This window comes from Leptopilina boulardi, unplaced genomic scaffold (genome assembly GCF_019393585.1).
Source record: "Leptopilina boulardi isolate dan_hultmark-lab unplaced genomic scaffold, ZJU_Lbou_2.1 LbouV2_111, whole genome shotgun sequence".
Lineage (NCBI taxonomy): Eukaryota > Metazoa > Arthropoda > Insecta > Hymenoptera > Figitidae > Leptopilina > Leptopilina boulardi.
In genome coordinates this window covers 4775-22245 of record NW_026137654.1, presented here as the reverse complement: position 1 = coordinate 22245, position 17471 = coordinate 4775, and the positions used below count along the sequence as shown (strand labels likewise).

The window sequence follows — 17471 nt, the reverse complement described above, 5'->3', positions numbered from 1 at the left end:
ACTTTTTTCCTGCAACTCCAAATAAATTGGTTTAAAGATCAAAATTTTCCTTATTTTTCAAGCTTTAATACCGCACAAGAAACATAGAGTCCGAGAAAATATTCAACTCACAATTTTTTAAACAATGTTTGTTTACTTTTTTGTATTTTATTTACTGTGAAACGTCTGCTAAAGCTGCGCGCGACGTTTGGAAGTTGTCGCTTTCCTTATTGAGCAGAAGCTCATTACACTAGCGTAGTAAAAAACATGTTGTGTGAAAAGTGAGGTTTTTCATCCTTCAAAAATGTTTTTTATGATTTTTTACTACAAAGTAGATAATTAAAAACCATTCAATGTGATAACCAGAAATTTTTACGTTTCGTTTAATGACAACATAACCTCACTTATCGCACAACATGCTTTCTACTACGCTAGTATAATGAGCTTCTGCTCAATAAGAAAAGCGACAACTTCCAAACGTCGCGCGCAGCTTTAGCAGACGTTTCACAGTAAATAAAATACAAAAAAGTAAACAAACATTGTTTAAAAAATTGTGAGTTGAATATTTTCTCGGACTCTATGTTTCTTGTGCGGTATTAAAGCTTGAAAAATAAGGAAAATTTTTATCTTTGAACCAATTTATTTGGAATTGCAGGAAAAAAGTGAATTTTTTGCATTATTTATTGTTGTATTTTTTAAATAAACAATTGTTTTTACTTAAAAAGTGATTTTTTTGGACCTTTATATTAATAAATATTATTAAAAAAATGTTTCATTTAATTTGGAAAGGTTACTCCGAAAAGTGCTAAAAAACTCCTGGAATGGCACATATATATATATATATATATATAGTTATTTGTATCAAATAATAATTATTTTTGTCAATTAAATGATATTTGTTTCAAATACAAAAATGAATGTTTCAAATACAATTTATTTATTTCAAATAAAAATTATTTTGTTAAAGTAAATATTTATTTGATAATAGTCAAGTAATCAAGTATTTGAATAAAAAAAATTTCTTTTTTCAGTACGCGTTTAAGTACAAAATAAATACTAAATAAAAATCTTATAAAATGTATTTAATTTAATTAAAAAAGACATTGCGCCACGCTCAAAATTCTGCGTCTGTATAATAAATACAGACTCCTATATTAATTTTTCAAATGTCAAATCATCATCGGTAAAATAAATGAAAAAAAATATGTGGTTCTTACATGTGACCTAATTCGTGAGAACTAGATATAATGGATTTATAACTATTATCATCGAAAATTACTGCAGCAGAATAGTATTTTTCAAGCCTCTCATAACATGGTTTTGCTAAATTTGACACACCTGTAATAAAACGTTATATAGTTATTTATTTATATATATATATGATGTATTCCACGCCAAAGTGTAAGTTCATCTGCAATTGCATCTCCGATTTTTTTGAGATTTTTTTTCTTTTAGTACTAATTGAGACTAGCTTCCATGAATTTTTTCAAATTTTTTCACCAAGCCGTTTTCGAGTTATGGAATTTTGAAAATTGAAGAATTTTCATGTTTTTTAATTTTTGAATGCTCACAACTTCCTGAAAAATGCATCAATTTTAAAAATCCTTTTTTTTAAAATGTGTGTTTTTAAACGTACTTTTAAAAAAAAAATCGAAAAATTTTTTTTAAACTATATTACTATCAATTTTTTGAGTTTTAATGATAAAAAGTCATTTTTCTCATTTGACATACTGATTGATTTTTTTTCAAAAATTTTGTAAAAATTGTTTGCCTATTATCGGGCTAGGCTTAAAAGTTTCCTAAAAAGAAGTAGTTTTTTTGAAAATTTTTTTATAAAAATCGATCAGTACGTCAAGTGATAAAAATGACTTTTTATCATTAAAACTCAAAAATTTGATAGTAATATAGTTTAAAAAAAATTTTTCGATTTTTTTTTTGAAAAGTACGTTTAAAAACACACATTTAAAAAAAAAGATTTTAAAAATTGATGCATTTTTCAGGAAGTTGTGAGCATTCAAAATTAAAAAACATGAAAATTCTTCAATTTTCAAAATTCCATAACTCGAAAACGGCTTGGTGAAAAAATTTGAAAAAATTCATGGAAGCTAGTCTCAATTAGTACTAAAAAAAAAAAAATCTCAAAAAAATCGGAGATGCAATTGCAGATATACGCTATTTTTTTCGCCATTGTTATGAAAAAGTGATATATAATATATAATATATGATATATAATATAATATAATATATATAAAATAAAATAATAAAAATTGATAAATAAAATTAAAACAAAACAAAAATTACGCAAAAATTAACAACTGCCTAAAAAAGTCTTTTTTAGGCAGTTGGCCCAAACTGCCTTAAAAAGTTCAACTTATCTGCCCAAAACAGGCACAAAAAAGACACTTATTCATGTCAATGGCGAAAAAAATATATTTACTAAATTTAAAATGTCATAGTTAAATTTTTTTTAAAAAAAAACCTCAGCTTTCGTTTGCAATTATTTATTTTAAAAAAAATCCCATCGGTTTTAGTGAAAATAGCAAATTTATATTTAATTAGAGAAAATCAAGGTCAAAATTCAAAAATTTTTAAAAACGAAATTCAACATTGGAAAGAGCATGAAAAAACCTTCAAAAAACATACCTGCCAAAATTTTTTTTTTGCTTTCAAAAAAAAAAAAAATTAAAAGGACCGAACTTAAAAAAAAATTCGAAAAAGTGTTTAATTTTCAAGAAAAAGGGTCAAAATTTGAATTTTTTGAAAATTTTTTTGCACCATTTGAAAGAGCAGTAAAAAACCTTTCGAAAACATATAGGACAAATTTTTAATTTTCTTTCTGTTTAAAAGTTACCTACAAGTTTAAATTTTTCCAAAAAAAATTCAATCCCCTCCCTCTTCGACAATTTTGAAAAAACCTAACAATACTTCGTGGTTAAATTACTCATCCCTAGTATACCTTTAGTATCTCTATGTTCCCTCTTTGAATAAATTTTTCTTCCAGTCATATACATGGATATATCATAATCCTTGATTCGTTGAATGATATTGTCGTGATATAAAAATTTACCAAATTTGTCTAAAATTAATTCTGCCTCATACATTCCGTTGTTACATAAAGCTGGCGTAGTAAATGGTAGTGCATTCTTTAACATACAAATTTTTTCAATAAATTTTAGGAAATTTTTCATTATAATTACTGAAAAAAATTCTTTTTTTATTTGAATCAATTAAATTTTATTCAAAACAATATTTTTTTTTATTTAACACAAATATCATTTAATTGACACAAATATATTAATATTTGATGAAAATGAATATTGATTATTTACGATCGTAATTGACTATATGATTCAAATAAATTTTTTTCCAAATATATACAACCTACCTTAATTAATACTATTCCGGTAACATAGAGGCGAATCTTTGGATTTTGAAATTGTCTGTATCTTAAATCAACTCCATTCCAGTAACTTAATGTATATTCAACCGCTTTCTGCACATTATAATTAAATTTTCTGCAATTACAAAAAATAGATTAATAAATATAAGTAATTACACAAGAATTTTTTTAGATTTCGGAGTGGTTTCAAGTGTATTTTTGTATGCTAAACACGATTCCGAGTTACAAAATTGTGTATCACGTCAGGATTTTGAGTATAAACCGTGCTTTTGAGGGTTTTCAGTATTTTTTTCTTAACCCGACGTGCTAGAAATTTCTATGTAGGGCTCTACCCCCATTTTTTCAAAATTCAAATTTTTTTTATCTTGCGTATATGGGTTTTAAAGTGTATGATTTAAGGTTTAATTTAAGCCTATATATAGAAGTTTCTAGCACGTCCGGTTAAAAAGAAAAAAAATACTGAATCATTAACACAGTTTTCCCAAAAGTATCAAATAGAGACCAGAAATTGCATCAAATCTTTGCATCATTTTGATGCACATAAGTTATATCAAAAAGAGATCGTTTTCTGTATCATTTTTAGAAATGATACACGAAACGGTCTCATTTTTTGATGCAAAAATTTAATCAATTTATATCAATCATGGCCGAATTGAATCGAATAAAAATTAAACGAATTTTTTTCAGATATTTTGGTAATAGTACAATTGGGGAGACCATTTCACTATTTAATTTGAAAATGAAAATAACAGAAAATCAATGACAATGTGCAATTCGATAATTAAAAAGTGACAGCTTATAAACATAACCTAAAATGCATGAGAAAAAATTTGTCGATAAAATCAATATAGCCGAGCTTTTTAGAAGGTAGATGGCAGCACTCATCTATTTTCTTTCTTTAAATTTTTTCTGAATCGTTTTTATAAAAAGCAAAACTCTTACTTGCTAAACGGAAATATTGGTGAAAAAGATGTATTATGTTATCAAAAAAAGTAATATTATTATAGAATAATAATCTTTGTATTCATTCCTTCATTCATTCACATTTTCTTAGTACTTGAATTTTCTCATTATTATTAGATTATATATACATATATATCTTTACTTTGATAATTAGGGTTTTCGAAGGTTTCTACCTGAAGAGGAATTTGAATATAGTGGAAGTTGGTTTTTGGAAAAATTTTTTGGTATTGGATAAGATTGGTATTAAAGATATTTAGATTTTGAGGATAATAAAATATGATATTGGATAACATTGGTTTTGAATATATTTCGATATTGAAAAAAAATTGACTGATAATAGTGGATGCTGGCTTTTGGAAAAGTATTTAAATAGAAAGAAAGAGGGTTGAATATTGTTTTAAGGGTTGAAGTTGTTTTATGGGTTAAATAATAGTTTGTGAGTCGAATATTGATTTGAATAATAATAAAAAGTGCAGAGGAAAATAAGTTAAATAATAATCATTATCGAAAATGATGTAATGTGGAAAAAGATTAAACAACGCTAATTCACGTACATAAAAGACTATCATTGTTGCATTAGTTAGCTGAATTATAGTTAATGAAATATTTTATAGGTGAAACACATGTAAGTAAATTTTTTGAAAGCAAGAAACTAAAATAAACGATTACTTTTGAAAATTAACTTTATCGACAGTTTAAAAATTCAAGAAGGATACCATGTCGAACATAAAAGAGTATTTTATTTTAAGTAATAAAGATTTTAAGAATATTGAAAATGTAAATGAAATGTTAAATGATATGCATATGTATAAATTTCAAGAATTATTAAAAAATGATTCAAATTCTTTTTTCATTATGCAAAGTACTTTGTATTTACAAATGCTTGATTTAATTATTCCAATTGGAGAAAGAGATAAACATATTCAAATAGTTTTTAGCGGTAATAACAATTCTGGTCATTGGATTTGTGTTTATTACGATGGAGTAATATTTTTTTAAGGCTATTTATTATTTATTAAGACTATTTTTTAAAGCCTTAATGCAGGGTGTTTGAATATTCATCAAATAGAATATTTAATTAGATTTTTCCCTTTTAAACCAACAGAATTTTTTGTAGGTGTTGATCAACAGCCGATTGATACAGTTAAGTGTGAAGTATATGAAATAGCATTTGCTGTAAATTAAAAGATTAATTTATGAAACTGATAATAATATAATGAGCAAGCATTTGATATCATTTTTTAAAAACAATTAATTAAATCATTTTCCGGCAGTTATAATGTCTAATATTAGGATTTCGATTTGTAGAGAATCATTGGAATTGTCTTTTCATAAATCGTAATTTTATTCATTTACAATTTTATATGTATCGTCTTTCATAGAGAAGAAAAAAGCGTGGATTGCCACATGTGCGTTTAACTATATGTTTACGTACACAAATTTGCGATTCAGAAACTTTAAATAAAATGATATGTGCTGAAATCACAGACGAAATAAAGAATCCAGAACTTTCTAACATTGTAAAGCAATTTTAAGTTCATATGGGCCTTGTAGTAAACAAAATAGGACTTCACCCTGCATGGATCCTGAGATGGGTCAATTAAATGTATTGCTGACAATTCGATGATCGTAGCATATAATCTTTATTTGAGTACAAAATTTAAAGGTCATATTTACTGTGCAATAATAGGTATTACATTATTATAACAGCATAAGGTTGAAATAGTAATACAGTAATCATTACAAAAATAATATTATTATTTTTGTGAGATCAAAATTCTAATAACTGTCCGTCAAATAAAAATAAATTTTTAATTTTTTATAAAAAATTATAGATACCACGCGCGTTTCTTTTAGCTAGTTGTAATCAATAATATTGGTTTAAATCAGAAATTAATTATTTTCAACAATATTTTTATTAAAATAATTCATTATTTTTTGCAATATTTTTAATAAAAAATTAATTTTTTCACAAATATTTTCTCGTCTTAAAATGTAGTTTCTAAATATAATTTTTATTTTGAATAAATTTCATATTTAATAGATTTTTATATTATTTATTTATAAAATGTTATTAAAAAATAGTGTTCTTGACGTCCTACAGAAAATTAAATTTTTTTTTGAATTCCCCCACACAATTTTGTGTAAGAAACCGTTGAGAAAAAAATGAGACTAAAAAAAAAATTTCTGAATTTTAGGTGATCCGTATGAGAAATTCTGACCCATTTTACAAGAAAAGTGGTCAAAAAATTTATATTATGAGTTAAGATTATTGAAAAACTGACTGAATTTGATAAAAACATAAACTTTTAAAGTATCTTTTGGTATAAAAATCATCTATGTATATATAATTTTTTAAATTGTGTACTTTAAGGGATAAAGAAGAAAATAAATAGTACTTACTTGAAAAGTATTTCGTCAACATAAACCAAAATTTCTGGATAGACTATATTTGGTGTTTTTGATACATCCCTTCGGTTCACACTCTTAATTTTCATAAATTTATCATCGAACACGTTAGGAGAAGAATGTGCTAAAAAAAAAAATAAATATTGTAAATAATAATAAGAATAATACTATCCACGAATTTTTAGGATATTACATATTAATATTCAAATTAAAAATATACGTCTTTAAGCGTACGTAGGTACCTCCCACGTGACCTAGTATGGGAAAATGTGTTTTGGTAGTATACATCTTACTCTAAAATGAAAAAAGATTTTTGCCTACAATTTTGAGGGATGATAGATTAGGGTACAAGGAATCTCGTACTGCTTTATTTTTATTATTTTTGCGTTAAGTTATGGTAAATGAGTAGAACAACGAGATTCTTTGTACCAAACAAAATCACTTCTTCAAAATTTTAAGCCGAATTCATTTTTCATTTCAGAGAAAGTTTGAAATCACAAAAAAACGTTCTTTGCCCACATACCCTTAAATCAATTGTTTTATATAAAGAAAATACTTACGGCTAGAATCATTAAAAGATTTTTCATAAATTATATGATCATCAGTATTTATGAAACCTTCAGCATCAGTTTCAAAAAATGATGAATTTCTATTCAACAGATCGCGACGTTGGCGAATATGATTGGGCATGGGACGTAAAATTATGTTGTTATTGATGTGTCCAGTCTGAAAAAGGAAAATTTTTTTTCCTAGATAAGAGAAAAATTTATGTTTATGTATATATATTTATTAAACAATAAAAAAAGTTTATTCTTAATTTCTTTTTTAGATATACTGTTTAATCTTAAGTTAAAAGCCTTATATTTTTTAATCCTTGCATTTTTACTAGAAACGAAAATTTTTGTAATCTCTTTGTTGTTTTAGAATAACAGAAAATTAAAAGGCATTAAAATAAGCTGCAACGTTTCTTATTTTAATCCAATTTTGCTAATTTTAATACCAAAATGGATTAAAATAAGAAGCCTTGCAGCTTATTTTAATGCCTTTTAATTTTCTGTGATAGAGAAAACTTGTTCAGGAGGAGTGTGAGTATATACTTACAAATTTGGTTTTGCCATTTTTATCGACACTCTGTGTAACTGATGACTGACTACGTCGATCTTGATAAAATTGTAAATTTAATTGATTCATCGGCTGAAATCATATTGCGATTATTGATATCCTAGTTTTCGAATGTCTATATATATATAGACCCAGATAACCAAGCGTACTAATCGTTATTTACGAGTACGGAGTACCAGTATTATACTGGTTTTATACCAGTACAAAATAATTATATATGTCGTACCAGTACGGTACTAGTACAGTAAAAGTATGTCGTACTGTTAGAGTTATAAAATATGATTGCTCGATAAAAGTATAGTACTAGTACAATACCAGTACGTTGTACTTCTGAAATAAGAAGCACAACATACTCGTACGATACAAGTATAATACTGGTACGTCGTACTGGGAATCTTTGCTGATAATGCCAACCCAACCTCACTTTTTTGACAGTTGTCAAATATTGTCAAATATGAACGCGTCACTGAAAACGGTGCAATAAATGTTGGTGAAAAAAGTGGTTTATGATGCAGCAATAGAGTTTTAACGTTTGTAACTTGTGCTTTTGTACTTATCTTAAATATTCGAGATTAAATTTATAATTTATATTCTTTTACTTTGACATGCCGCTTTGTGCCATGGTGTTATTTCATTGAAAAACATAAAAATCTTTTCTTTTATAATCTTTTTTATACATTTATATTGAGAAAAATTCATAAATTCGGTCTTGATCATATTGATATATTTTTAAATTCAATTGTATGTTATTTCGTTATAGTTTTTCTTATACATATAACATATTTATAGGTTAGGATGTGATAATATGTTTTTCTTAACATCAAAGCAAATTTAAACATCAAGTTTAAAATTCTTTTGAAATAATGTTTAAATGTAAATAAATAATCAATTAATATAATTGATAAAGTTAAGTAATTAAAATAATATAAAACAGCGGATATTTTAAGATAAGTGAGAATACAAGTTACATATTTATATAATATATGCAAAGACATATATCATATAAATAAAAAAAAACATTATTGAATAAAAATAAATAACTAAAAATGAATTATTATTATTATTTCAGTTCTCCCACAGATTTTCTTTTCAATAATAAATGAAAATAATTAAAATACTATTTAATAAATATTAAAATAAATACATTTCGATAAAAAAAATTTTTTTAAAGTTTCAGACACCAAATCGTGTGCTACGCGGAGAATCACCCATACATGTCTTTCTAATTTCACACAACGTTTATTCATGTAATAAACACAAAATTTCATGAAAAAATATCGTGCGTGATAAACGATTTTTACATGAAATAGTATTATGTGAAAAAAGCAACAGTGGCTCATGTGAATATAGTATGATTTTTCTCTCCGTGTATAGTACTCGTATTCTACCGATATTGCATACCGGTACGCCGTACTAGTACAGTACCTGCTACCGTGCGAAGGTACACGGCTGGTACAGTACCAGTACTGCCGTCCAAAGTAAAATTATACGTCCGTGCATTTGAAATATACAGCACGAACGTAGCTTTTCACTTTGGACGGCAGAGCCACAGAAAAAACCTGATCTCAAATTGAGTACAAAATTTATACTCGATTTGATACGCATCAAAAATGAAACTGGTTGTCTCATTTCGAGTTCTAAGGTAAAAGTATCAAAATGAAACAGGTAAGTTTCATTTTGAGAAGAAGAAAAATGGAAAAATATTGTGAAATAAAGAATAATTTTGCACAAATACATGAAATATAATAATTACAAAGAAGTAAATAACACGCTAGACTTAATATATTTGATTAAAAATTGGTTGTAATCGCGTAATAAAATAATAAAGGAAATATGTTTTTAGGTTAGAAAAATGAAAACATGTGTTTTGACAACAGGAACGGTACTGCCAACTTAAATAATAGCGGTAAATTTAAAAACTTATGAAATTAATTATTATCTACGTAAATAATAATAAATAATTTTTATTTAAAAACTTCTAAATATTCGTACTGGTCAAAATAATCTTTCTGGTGTTGTTGAAATATTAGAAACAATAATTGAAATACAAAATTACTCTGCTTATGATGCCAACTTAGAAATCTGAAGTTCCAGCCAGTATCATTTTGAATAACATAAAGTTTGTCCCATACTCATTTCGATACCCAAAAGAAAATGAGTTGCAACAAAAATGAATCCAAGTTTTTTCTGTGAGTACGCCGTACTAGTATTATACTACTACCGTACTAGTATGTGTGTTATCTGGATATATATATATATATATATATATATATATATATATAATACGTACTATTAGTGTAAAATGTACTCCGTTCTTTGCATTCTCGGCAGTATAAATTTTCGTTTTTGTTCCTGCTAATAAACCTTCAGTAGAATACAAATAAAATTGAAGCCGTTGACGTTTTCTCTGCATTTGAATTATTAATCCGTTGTTCGCTTGTCTTTTGTAACGAATTGGCACCACCTCATAGTCTGATAATTGAGATAGTTCAATTGAAATTTTAATATGTTAATATAATGCAGAAAAAATAGCAATAATGAGTTTTTAAAAACAAATGACATGACTCTATTTAGAAATTTAATTATTTTTTTCAATTATATTATATTTAGGTATGCTTATATTTTTCTCAAATATATACATATATGGGTGTTTCTCTGCGTAGAGCACAATTTAATGTTCCTCGTTTTTTTTAAGAAATAAGTTGCACATCGACGCCCCCCGATGATAAAGTATTAATTCAAACTCCAATGCAATGAAGTGTTAACTCAATGTGCTATATAATTTGTGTTCTTTTGTTTGTGCAATATAATTATGAATTCTTGAGCGCACTAACTCTGAAGATTATAATTTAATTTTCGTTAAATTATAAAAACAAATTTTAAAAATAACAATAACTAAATTTTACGCTACGCGGAAAATCACCCATATATATATAATATTTTTTTATATTCAAAGATAAAATAAAATTATTTAAACTCAAATAATTACCATCATCGACATTAAACGATTGAGTCAAGGACACAAAAAGAATGCCGAATAATAGAATGAAATAATACATCTGCAAAAGTAAAATTTTTAATTATTAAATAAATTAAAATTTTAATAAAAAATACTTTGGTTTTTCACATATTGTGCATGTATATAAATAATATTTGACGCACAAAGAGAAGATATCTTAGAGGTATCTTAGAGGCAAAAAATTGTAGGTTATGTTTAGTGATAGTTTTCTCTTGAATGAACCTTCATTTTTAATTATGTGAAACTATAATACACTATTTGCATGTATTTTTAATCCAAAAATAATAAAATAATATTTATACCATGGGGCATATTTGTAGTACTTTTGCGACAAGGAAAACACAATCTCTCAGATGCACTGTATAACTACGGAAGTCAAATAATTATATGAAAAAGAAACTAGTGTGTTATAAAATTGAAATAAAGAGACTAGCGTTTTATAAAAGTACTAAAAATGATTTGCAAATGCACCGTAGAGTTTACATCATCGTTTGCTGTGAAATGCCTCAAAAGTGAGACTTTATACACGTATTGTATAAAATATTCTAAAATAAAAATTATTGGGTCATTCCATTTCATTTCACCTATAGTCGTTGCGGTCTATTTTCAGAAAAATTTGGTATTTTGTATTAATGACTTTTAATATCCGTACAATTCATTTTTGACAATTATTTTATGAAATTTTTTTTTATTTACGTTGAAATTTATTTTTTAAGTTGAGTTGAACGGAAAATAGGTTAGTTTGACAGCTTTGGAAATTTTATAAATAAGAACAGAAATAATTCAGTTAGTAAATTTTTTTTCATTAATATTTGTTTAAAATAGTCTAATTTACCAATGTTAATTGATAATTGTGTTAAAAAAGCCAAAATACTACTTGAAAATTAATATTCAAACTTACCTGTAAAATGTCAAAATTTGTCACATTTTATTTATATTTTCCAAGAAAGTTTATAAATATTATAAAATTTATTACTACCTAACAATGAGTACTTTCCATGTACTTTCACATGATATGTTGGCTTTTTATTTTTATAATATAGAAATATGTGAAATTTTACCTTGAATATTGAACTTTTCAGGATTTTATCAGATTTTGAACACTTATCTTCGCAGGCGATTAATGAAAAAATCCCATTTCGGTTTTAAAATTTAAGTTAAATCTTCTTTATTCATCTTATCAAAATTTGGTGATAGAGAACGAGCTACTTTTTATTTTTATTCACTTTAAAAAATCCACCTTAAAATACGAATTTAAAGGTTAAAAAACAAGTAATTTTATAAATAAAGTTCATACAAATAAATCCATATTGAGAAAACCAACTTCAGTTTTATAAAATTACTTGTTTTTTAACCTTTAAATTCGTATTTTAAGGTGGATTTTTTAAAGTGAATAAAAATAAAAAGTAGCTCGTTCTCCATCATCAAATTTTGATAAGATGAATAAAGAAGATTTAACTTAACATTTAAAACCAAAATGGGATTTTTTCATTAATCGCCTGCGAAGATAAGTGTTCAAAATCTGATAAAATCCTGAAAATTTCAATATTCAAGGTAAAATTTCACATATTTCTATATTATAAAAATAAAAAGCCAACATATCATGTGAAAGTACATGGAAAGTACTTATTGTTAGGTAGTAATAAATTTTATAATATTTATAAACTTTCTTTTAAAATATAATTAAAATGTGACAAATTTTGACATTTTAAAGGTAAGTTTAAATATTACTTTTCACGTAGTATTTTGGCTTTTGTTACACAATTATCAATTAACATTGGTAAATTAGACTATTTTAAACAAATATTAATGAAAAAAAATTTACTAACTGAATTATTTCTGTCCTTTTTTATAAAATTTCCAAAGCTGTCAAACTAACCTATTTTCCGTGCAACACAACTTAAAAACTAAATTTTAACGTAAATAAAAAAAAATTTAATAAAATAATTGTCAAAAATGAATTGTACGGATATTCAAAGTCATTAATACGAAATATCAAATTTTTCTAAAAATAGGCTGCAACGACTATAGGTGAAATAAAATGGAATGACCCTATTGTATTCACTAAAAAGTGTCAATGGATATAATAGCCCCCGCACTGCAAAAAGAAGTATCTTATTTTAAGATGTTTTGGTCGCCTTTTTAAGATGTTTTTTCACAACTTGCTTCTAAGTTATCAAAAACATCTTAAAATGCATTATAGTTTCTTATGATATAAGATAGATAGGAAGATACTTTTGGTAACTTGCTTCCAATGTGTCTTATAATAAGATACTTCTTTTTGCAGTTGCGGGATGGTATAATTACCCCGGTTGACAGTAAATCTTTCTAAAATTTTAACATAGTTTATTAAAGTACACTGAGAAAAAAATGCTGTTGAATCAATGACATATGGATTTGATTCTATGAATAGTGTCATACCGGGCTGCCTAACGTATACGTCATTGTTTTGAAAGCACCGATTTTAATGATTCGATAGTGTGACTGTCATTGAAACATAAGCATATTTCTTAAATTGACAGAAAACTATGTTAATGTAAAGGTATTTTTATTGAGTCAACAGAATATTCTTTTGAATCAAAGAAATAAGTTTTTAAATTCAAAAGTACATGCTTTCGAATCTATAGAATATGCTTTTGAGTCAATGAAAAAAGTTTTTAAATTTAAAAGCATATGCTATAGAATCTATAGCATATACTGTAAACTCAATCCTCTTATGAGGTTAAATGAAAACAACGATAAATCAAAAAAACTAATCTAAGCTTACAAATTTTTTATATATTATAATTAGTTCTCATGTTCACACTTCTATATATTTAATTTTTTTATTTCGCACTCTCACATATACAACACATCTATATATATTTAAATCGAAAGAATTTACCCTTTCATACACACACACTAACACACAAATATATTTTTTTTTTGAAGCCTGAAAAAACTTGGTATCACCGTCCGACACGATTTTTCACACACGAAAAAATCAATGATTTTCAGAAACTAGGACCAAAAAAAAGATACCCGTGTCTGGCCGTTTTGCTAGATCAGGTCATTTTTTGCTTTTAGGGGTAAAAACAACCCTTAATTGAAAGGTGATAGGATATCTTGTACAAATAAATAATTTTTTATGAAACCTGGTATCTCGGGGTTTTCCGGGTCGCTGATTACGAATCTGATGTCAGATTTTCAAAATTCAAAATGGCGGATCCAATATGGCGGTCGAAATTTATAAATATTAATTATTTTTTATAAAACTTGGTGTCTAGGGGTTTTTGGGGTCGCTGATAATAACATAATAATAATAACAATAATAATAATAATAACATAATAACATTTATAAATGTCGACCACTATATTGGATCCGCCATTTTGAATTTTGAAAATCTGACATCAGATTCGTAATCAGCGACCCGGAAAACCCCAAGATACCAGGTTTCATAAAAAATTATTTATTTGTACAAGATTTCCTATCACCTTTCAATTAAGGGTTGTTTTTACCCCTAAAAGCAAAAAATGACCTGATCTAGCAAAACGGCCAGACACGGGTATCTTTTTTTTGGTCCTAGTTCCTGAAAATCATTGATTTTTTCGTGTGTGAAAAAAAAGTTGAATTTTGTCGGACGGTGTATTCTTTAGTGGTCACCCATCAAAGTACTAACCGCGATCAACGTTGCTTAACTTTCGTGATTGACTAGTACCACCGAAGTCCAACATGAAACAGTAGCTTTATAGCGTTCAACGATTACTTTACAGTCAAATATCGTCCTCAAGATTTCTTCATATTAAGTAGATAAAAGAATATTATTATTAATATTAATATAATTTAATTGATAATTAAATATTTTTAAATTTTATGTTTCGAAAAATTATAAAATAGTAAAATAAATTTTTTTATAATTCTAAACATATTATATGGGTTTTTAAAATTTTTAACTTAATCAAAAAATAAAATTTTTATGAATTTATAAATTTTTATTTATAAACTTTATATTATATATAAATAAAATTTTAGAAAAATGGAAAAAAATCTTTTTATAGTTACATTTAAAAATCTATTATACAGATTGCCCGCAATGACGCCATTTATTACAACAAAAGTACACGATTAATAAATTAAAAGTTTAGTTAATTCAAATGATAAGTCATGTCATTATTTTGATGACAATAAAAAATGTTAAAAATGTTTTAATAAGTTGGGTATCAATGTCTCAAATGCAATAACACCATTCATTGAAACAAAAGCATATGCTTTCGTTTCCAATAGCTTGCTCCTTTGAAGTAAACAATTTTTCGTATGATTCAAACTTATACACATTTTCTTCAAATTTACCTTTTAGATGCTTCAAATAAAAATTGTCAAAGAATTAATAAATTATTCTGTTGATATGAATAGATTAACTATAGCATCAATTTACACAATGGCATTAATTTCACATTACCATACTTTTGATTTAAATAATTTCGCTTTTTCATTTTATGTAATATACTTTTCAATCAATAAAATTGTTGTTGAATCAATAACGGGAAATTCAATAGCATTGAAGTATTTGATTCAATAGTATTTTTTTCTCAGTGTACAAAAGGGTTCAGTAAATAAATTTATAATTTTATAAACAGTTTATCAAAATTAAAGTAAAAGAATAAATTACATCTTACCTTTTCTGTGCAGTGTTGAAATTCACTGTTAAAACTTTGAATTTTGACTAATTGTATTTGACATCGTTGCTTATGTATATATACGGAGAGAGAGATAGAGAGAGGGGGGGGGAATGAATTCTTTATTATTTTCCAGTGATAAGATTATTTCCTTGAATAATTAAATATTCATTATTTATCTATAAATTTCAATTACATTTTGTATTAACGGAATAGTACATAATATTGATTTTGTGATAAATTTTTGTAAATTATAGAATATAAGCTTTACGACTGATTTCAATGTGTTTAGACAGATGAAACTAATAGCATTATTATTGTTAAGATACGTGATCGCTATAAGGTTAATTTTTCGAACACATTTCTCCAAAAATACTAAATAAACTCAATTTATATTTGGTACAGAATTCTAAAACCATTGGTTCAAATTTTCATGTTAACAAATTTTATTCGAATGGGAGGATCCTAATGTGACCTGTCAAAAAAATCAATTTTTTTTTGTATTTTTTTATAGTTTAGGGATTTAAAATTAATATTTTATAGGTGTTTTAGGCGAAATGTCCTGGGTTCATTGGAAATAACGAATCTAAGTAGTAGTATCTAAATAGTACAACACATTTTTGGTTATTGTTTTTTTTATCAAAATTGATTTTTAAACTTATCTGTCCACTGATAAAATTTATTATATTTCAAATAGAATTTCTTCGAAAATCATTATTTATTTAAAAATATTTACCATCTTTGGAAACAATTCTTATTGAAATATGATAAATTTTCTCATTCCCACTATTTTGTAAAAAAATCTTGAAAAAACATGAATTTACACAAGTTTCCCCCCTTAAACTGAAATGATAAAATTAATATTTATTAGATTAACCAACTTTCTCACTGGAACTATTTAATTTTATAAGTTTAATTATACTGATAGTATAGTGGAAGAATAAATACGTGTCAATATACAATGTTAAATATATGTATTTAAAAGTGATAAACTCTGGAAATTACGAAATGCTGTAACGCTACCCTTGTTGGATTGACATTAGGTACACATTATAAAGCAATTCACTATAAAAAAAGTGATTAATCGATAGAAAATGATGAAAAAAAATATTTTGGAAAGGGTAAATGGGAATCTGTAGAGTTCATTCTAACAAGAATTGCAATAAATAAAGCAGTAATTTAGCCAAAAAACTTTTTATTTTAAAAAATAAAACAAAACAAAAAAATTTTATTAAATTTTTAAACAAATTATCATCAACTTTTTGCAAAATGTTCTTAGTATTTTCATGTATGTAAAGTCGATGAAAAACGAAAACAACTGTTTGTTAAAATAATTAGAAGTTATTGAAAAATTCAAACGGTGATGTCATTTCTAACCTCACATTTTCTAACAATTTATCAATGTTTTATAATAATTAGTTAATGAAATATCAACAATTTTGCAAGACAGTGCCCTTATGCTTCTAATACATTCTCATTCGAAAAGTTCTTGCGTATGGTGATTATTACACGGAAAGAAATTTAGTAGCAATATTTGATAAATCTGATAGGAAATTTTAGTATTCTCTTTTTCAAACGCGGAACATTTGGGTTTGATAACGAAAATCGGTATATTTTTACCAATAGTCTTTTTAGTAAATATATTCCAGAAATTGAAATTATTATTTCGTAAATTGATAAATTTATACGAAAAACCAGAAGTAAGTTAAACCGACGCGCACTTCGTTATTTACTAAATTTATATGAAAATTTGGAAAGATTATTTCGAAATTTGTTAAAACTATACTAAAAATTCGAAGTGGTTCAGTCGTGACAGATGACAACAGAAACACCAATAGATTCTACGCCAAAGTTTTATCTCTTTCTCATCTCGAGGATAGACGAGGATATGAATTTTTAAATGCACACACACACACATACACC

At 25.7% G+C, this 17471-nt stretch overlaps 1 protein-coding gene across 1 annotated transcript; it reads right to left on the bottom strand.

Annotated features, from left to right (window-relative positions):
* Positions 1–1151: 1151 nt before the first annotated feature.
* Positions 1152–15595, bottom strand: LOC127277755 (uncharacterized). Its single transcript, XM_051299117.1, has 9 exons — positions 15549–15595; positions 10863–10932; positions 10164–10345; positions 7853–7945; positions 7312–7477; positions 6746–6875; positions 3365–3494; positions 2936–3122; positions 1152–1317 (listed from the first exon to the last, which is right to left on the bottom strand). The coding sequence occupies exons 2-9, from the start codon at positions 10930–10932 to the stop codon at positions 1193–1195; spliced, it is 1083 nt and encodes a 360-aa protein (XP_051155074.1). The 5' UTR covers positions 15549–15595; the 3' UTR covers positions 1152–1192.
* Between the last annotated feature and the right edge of the window lie 1876 nt (positions 15596–17471).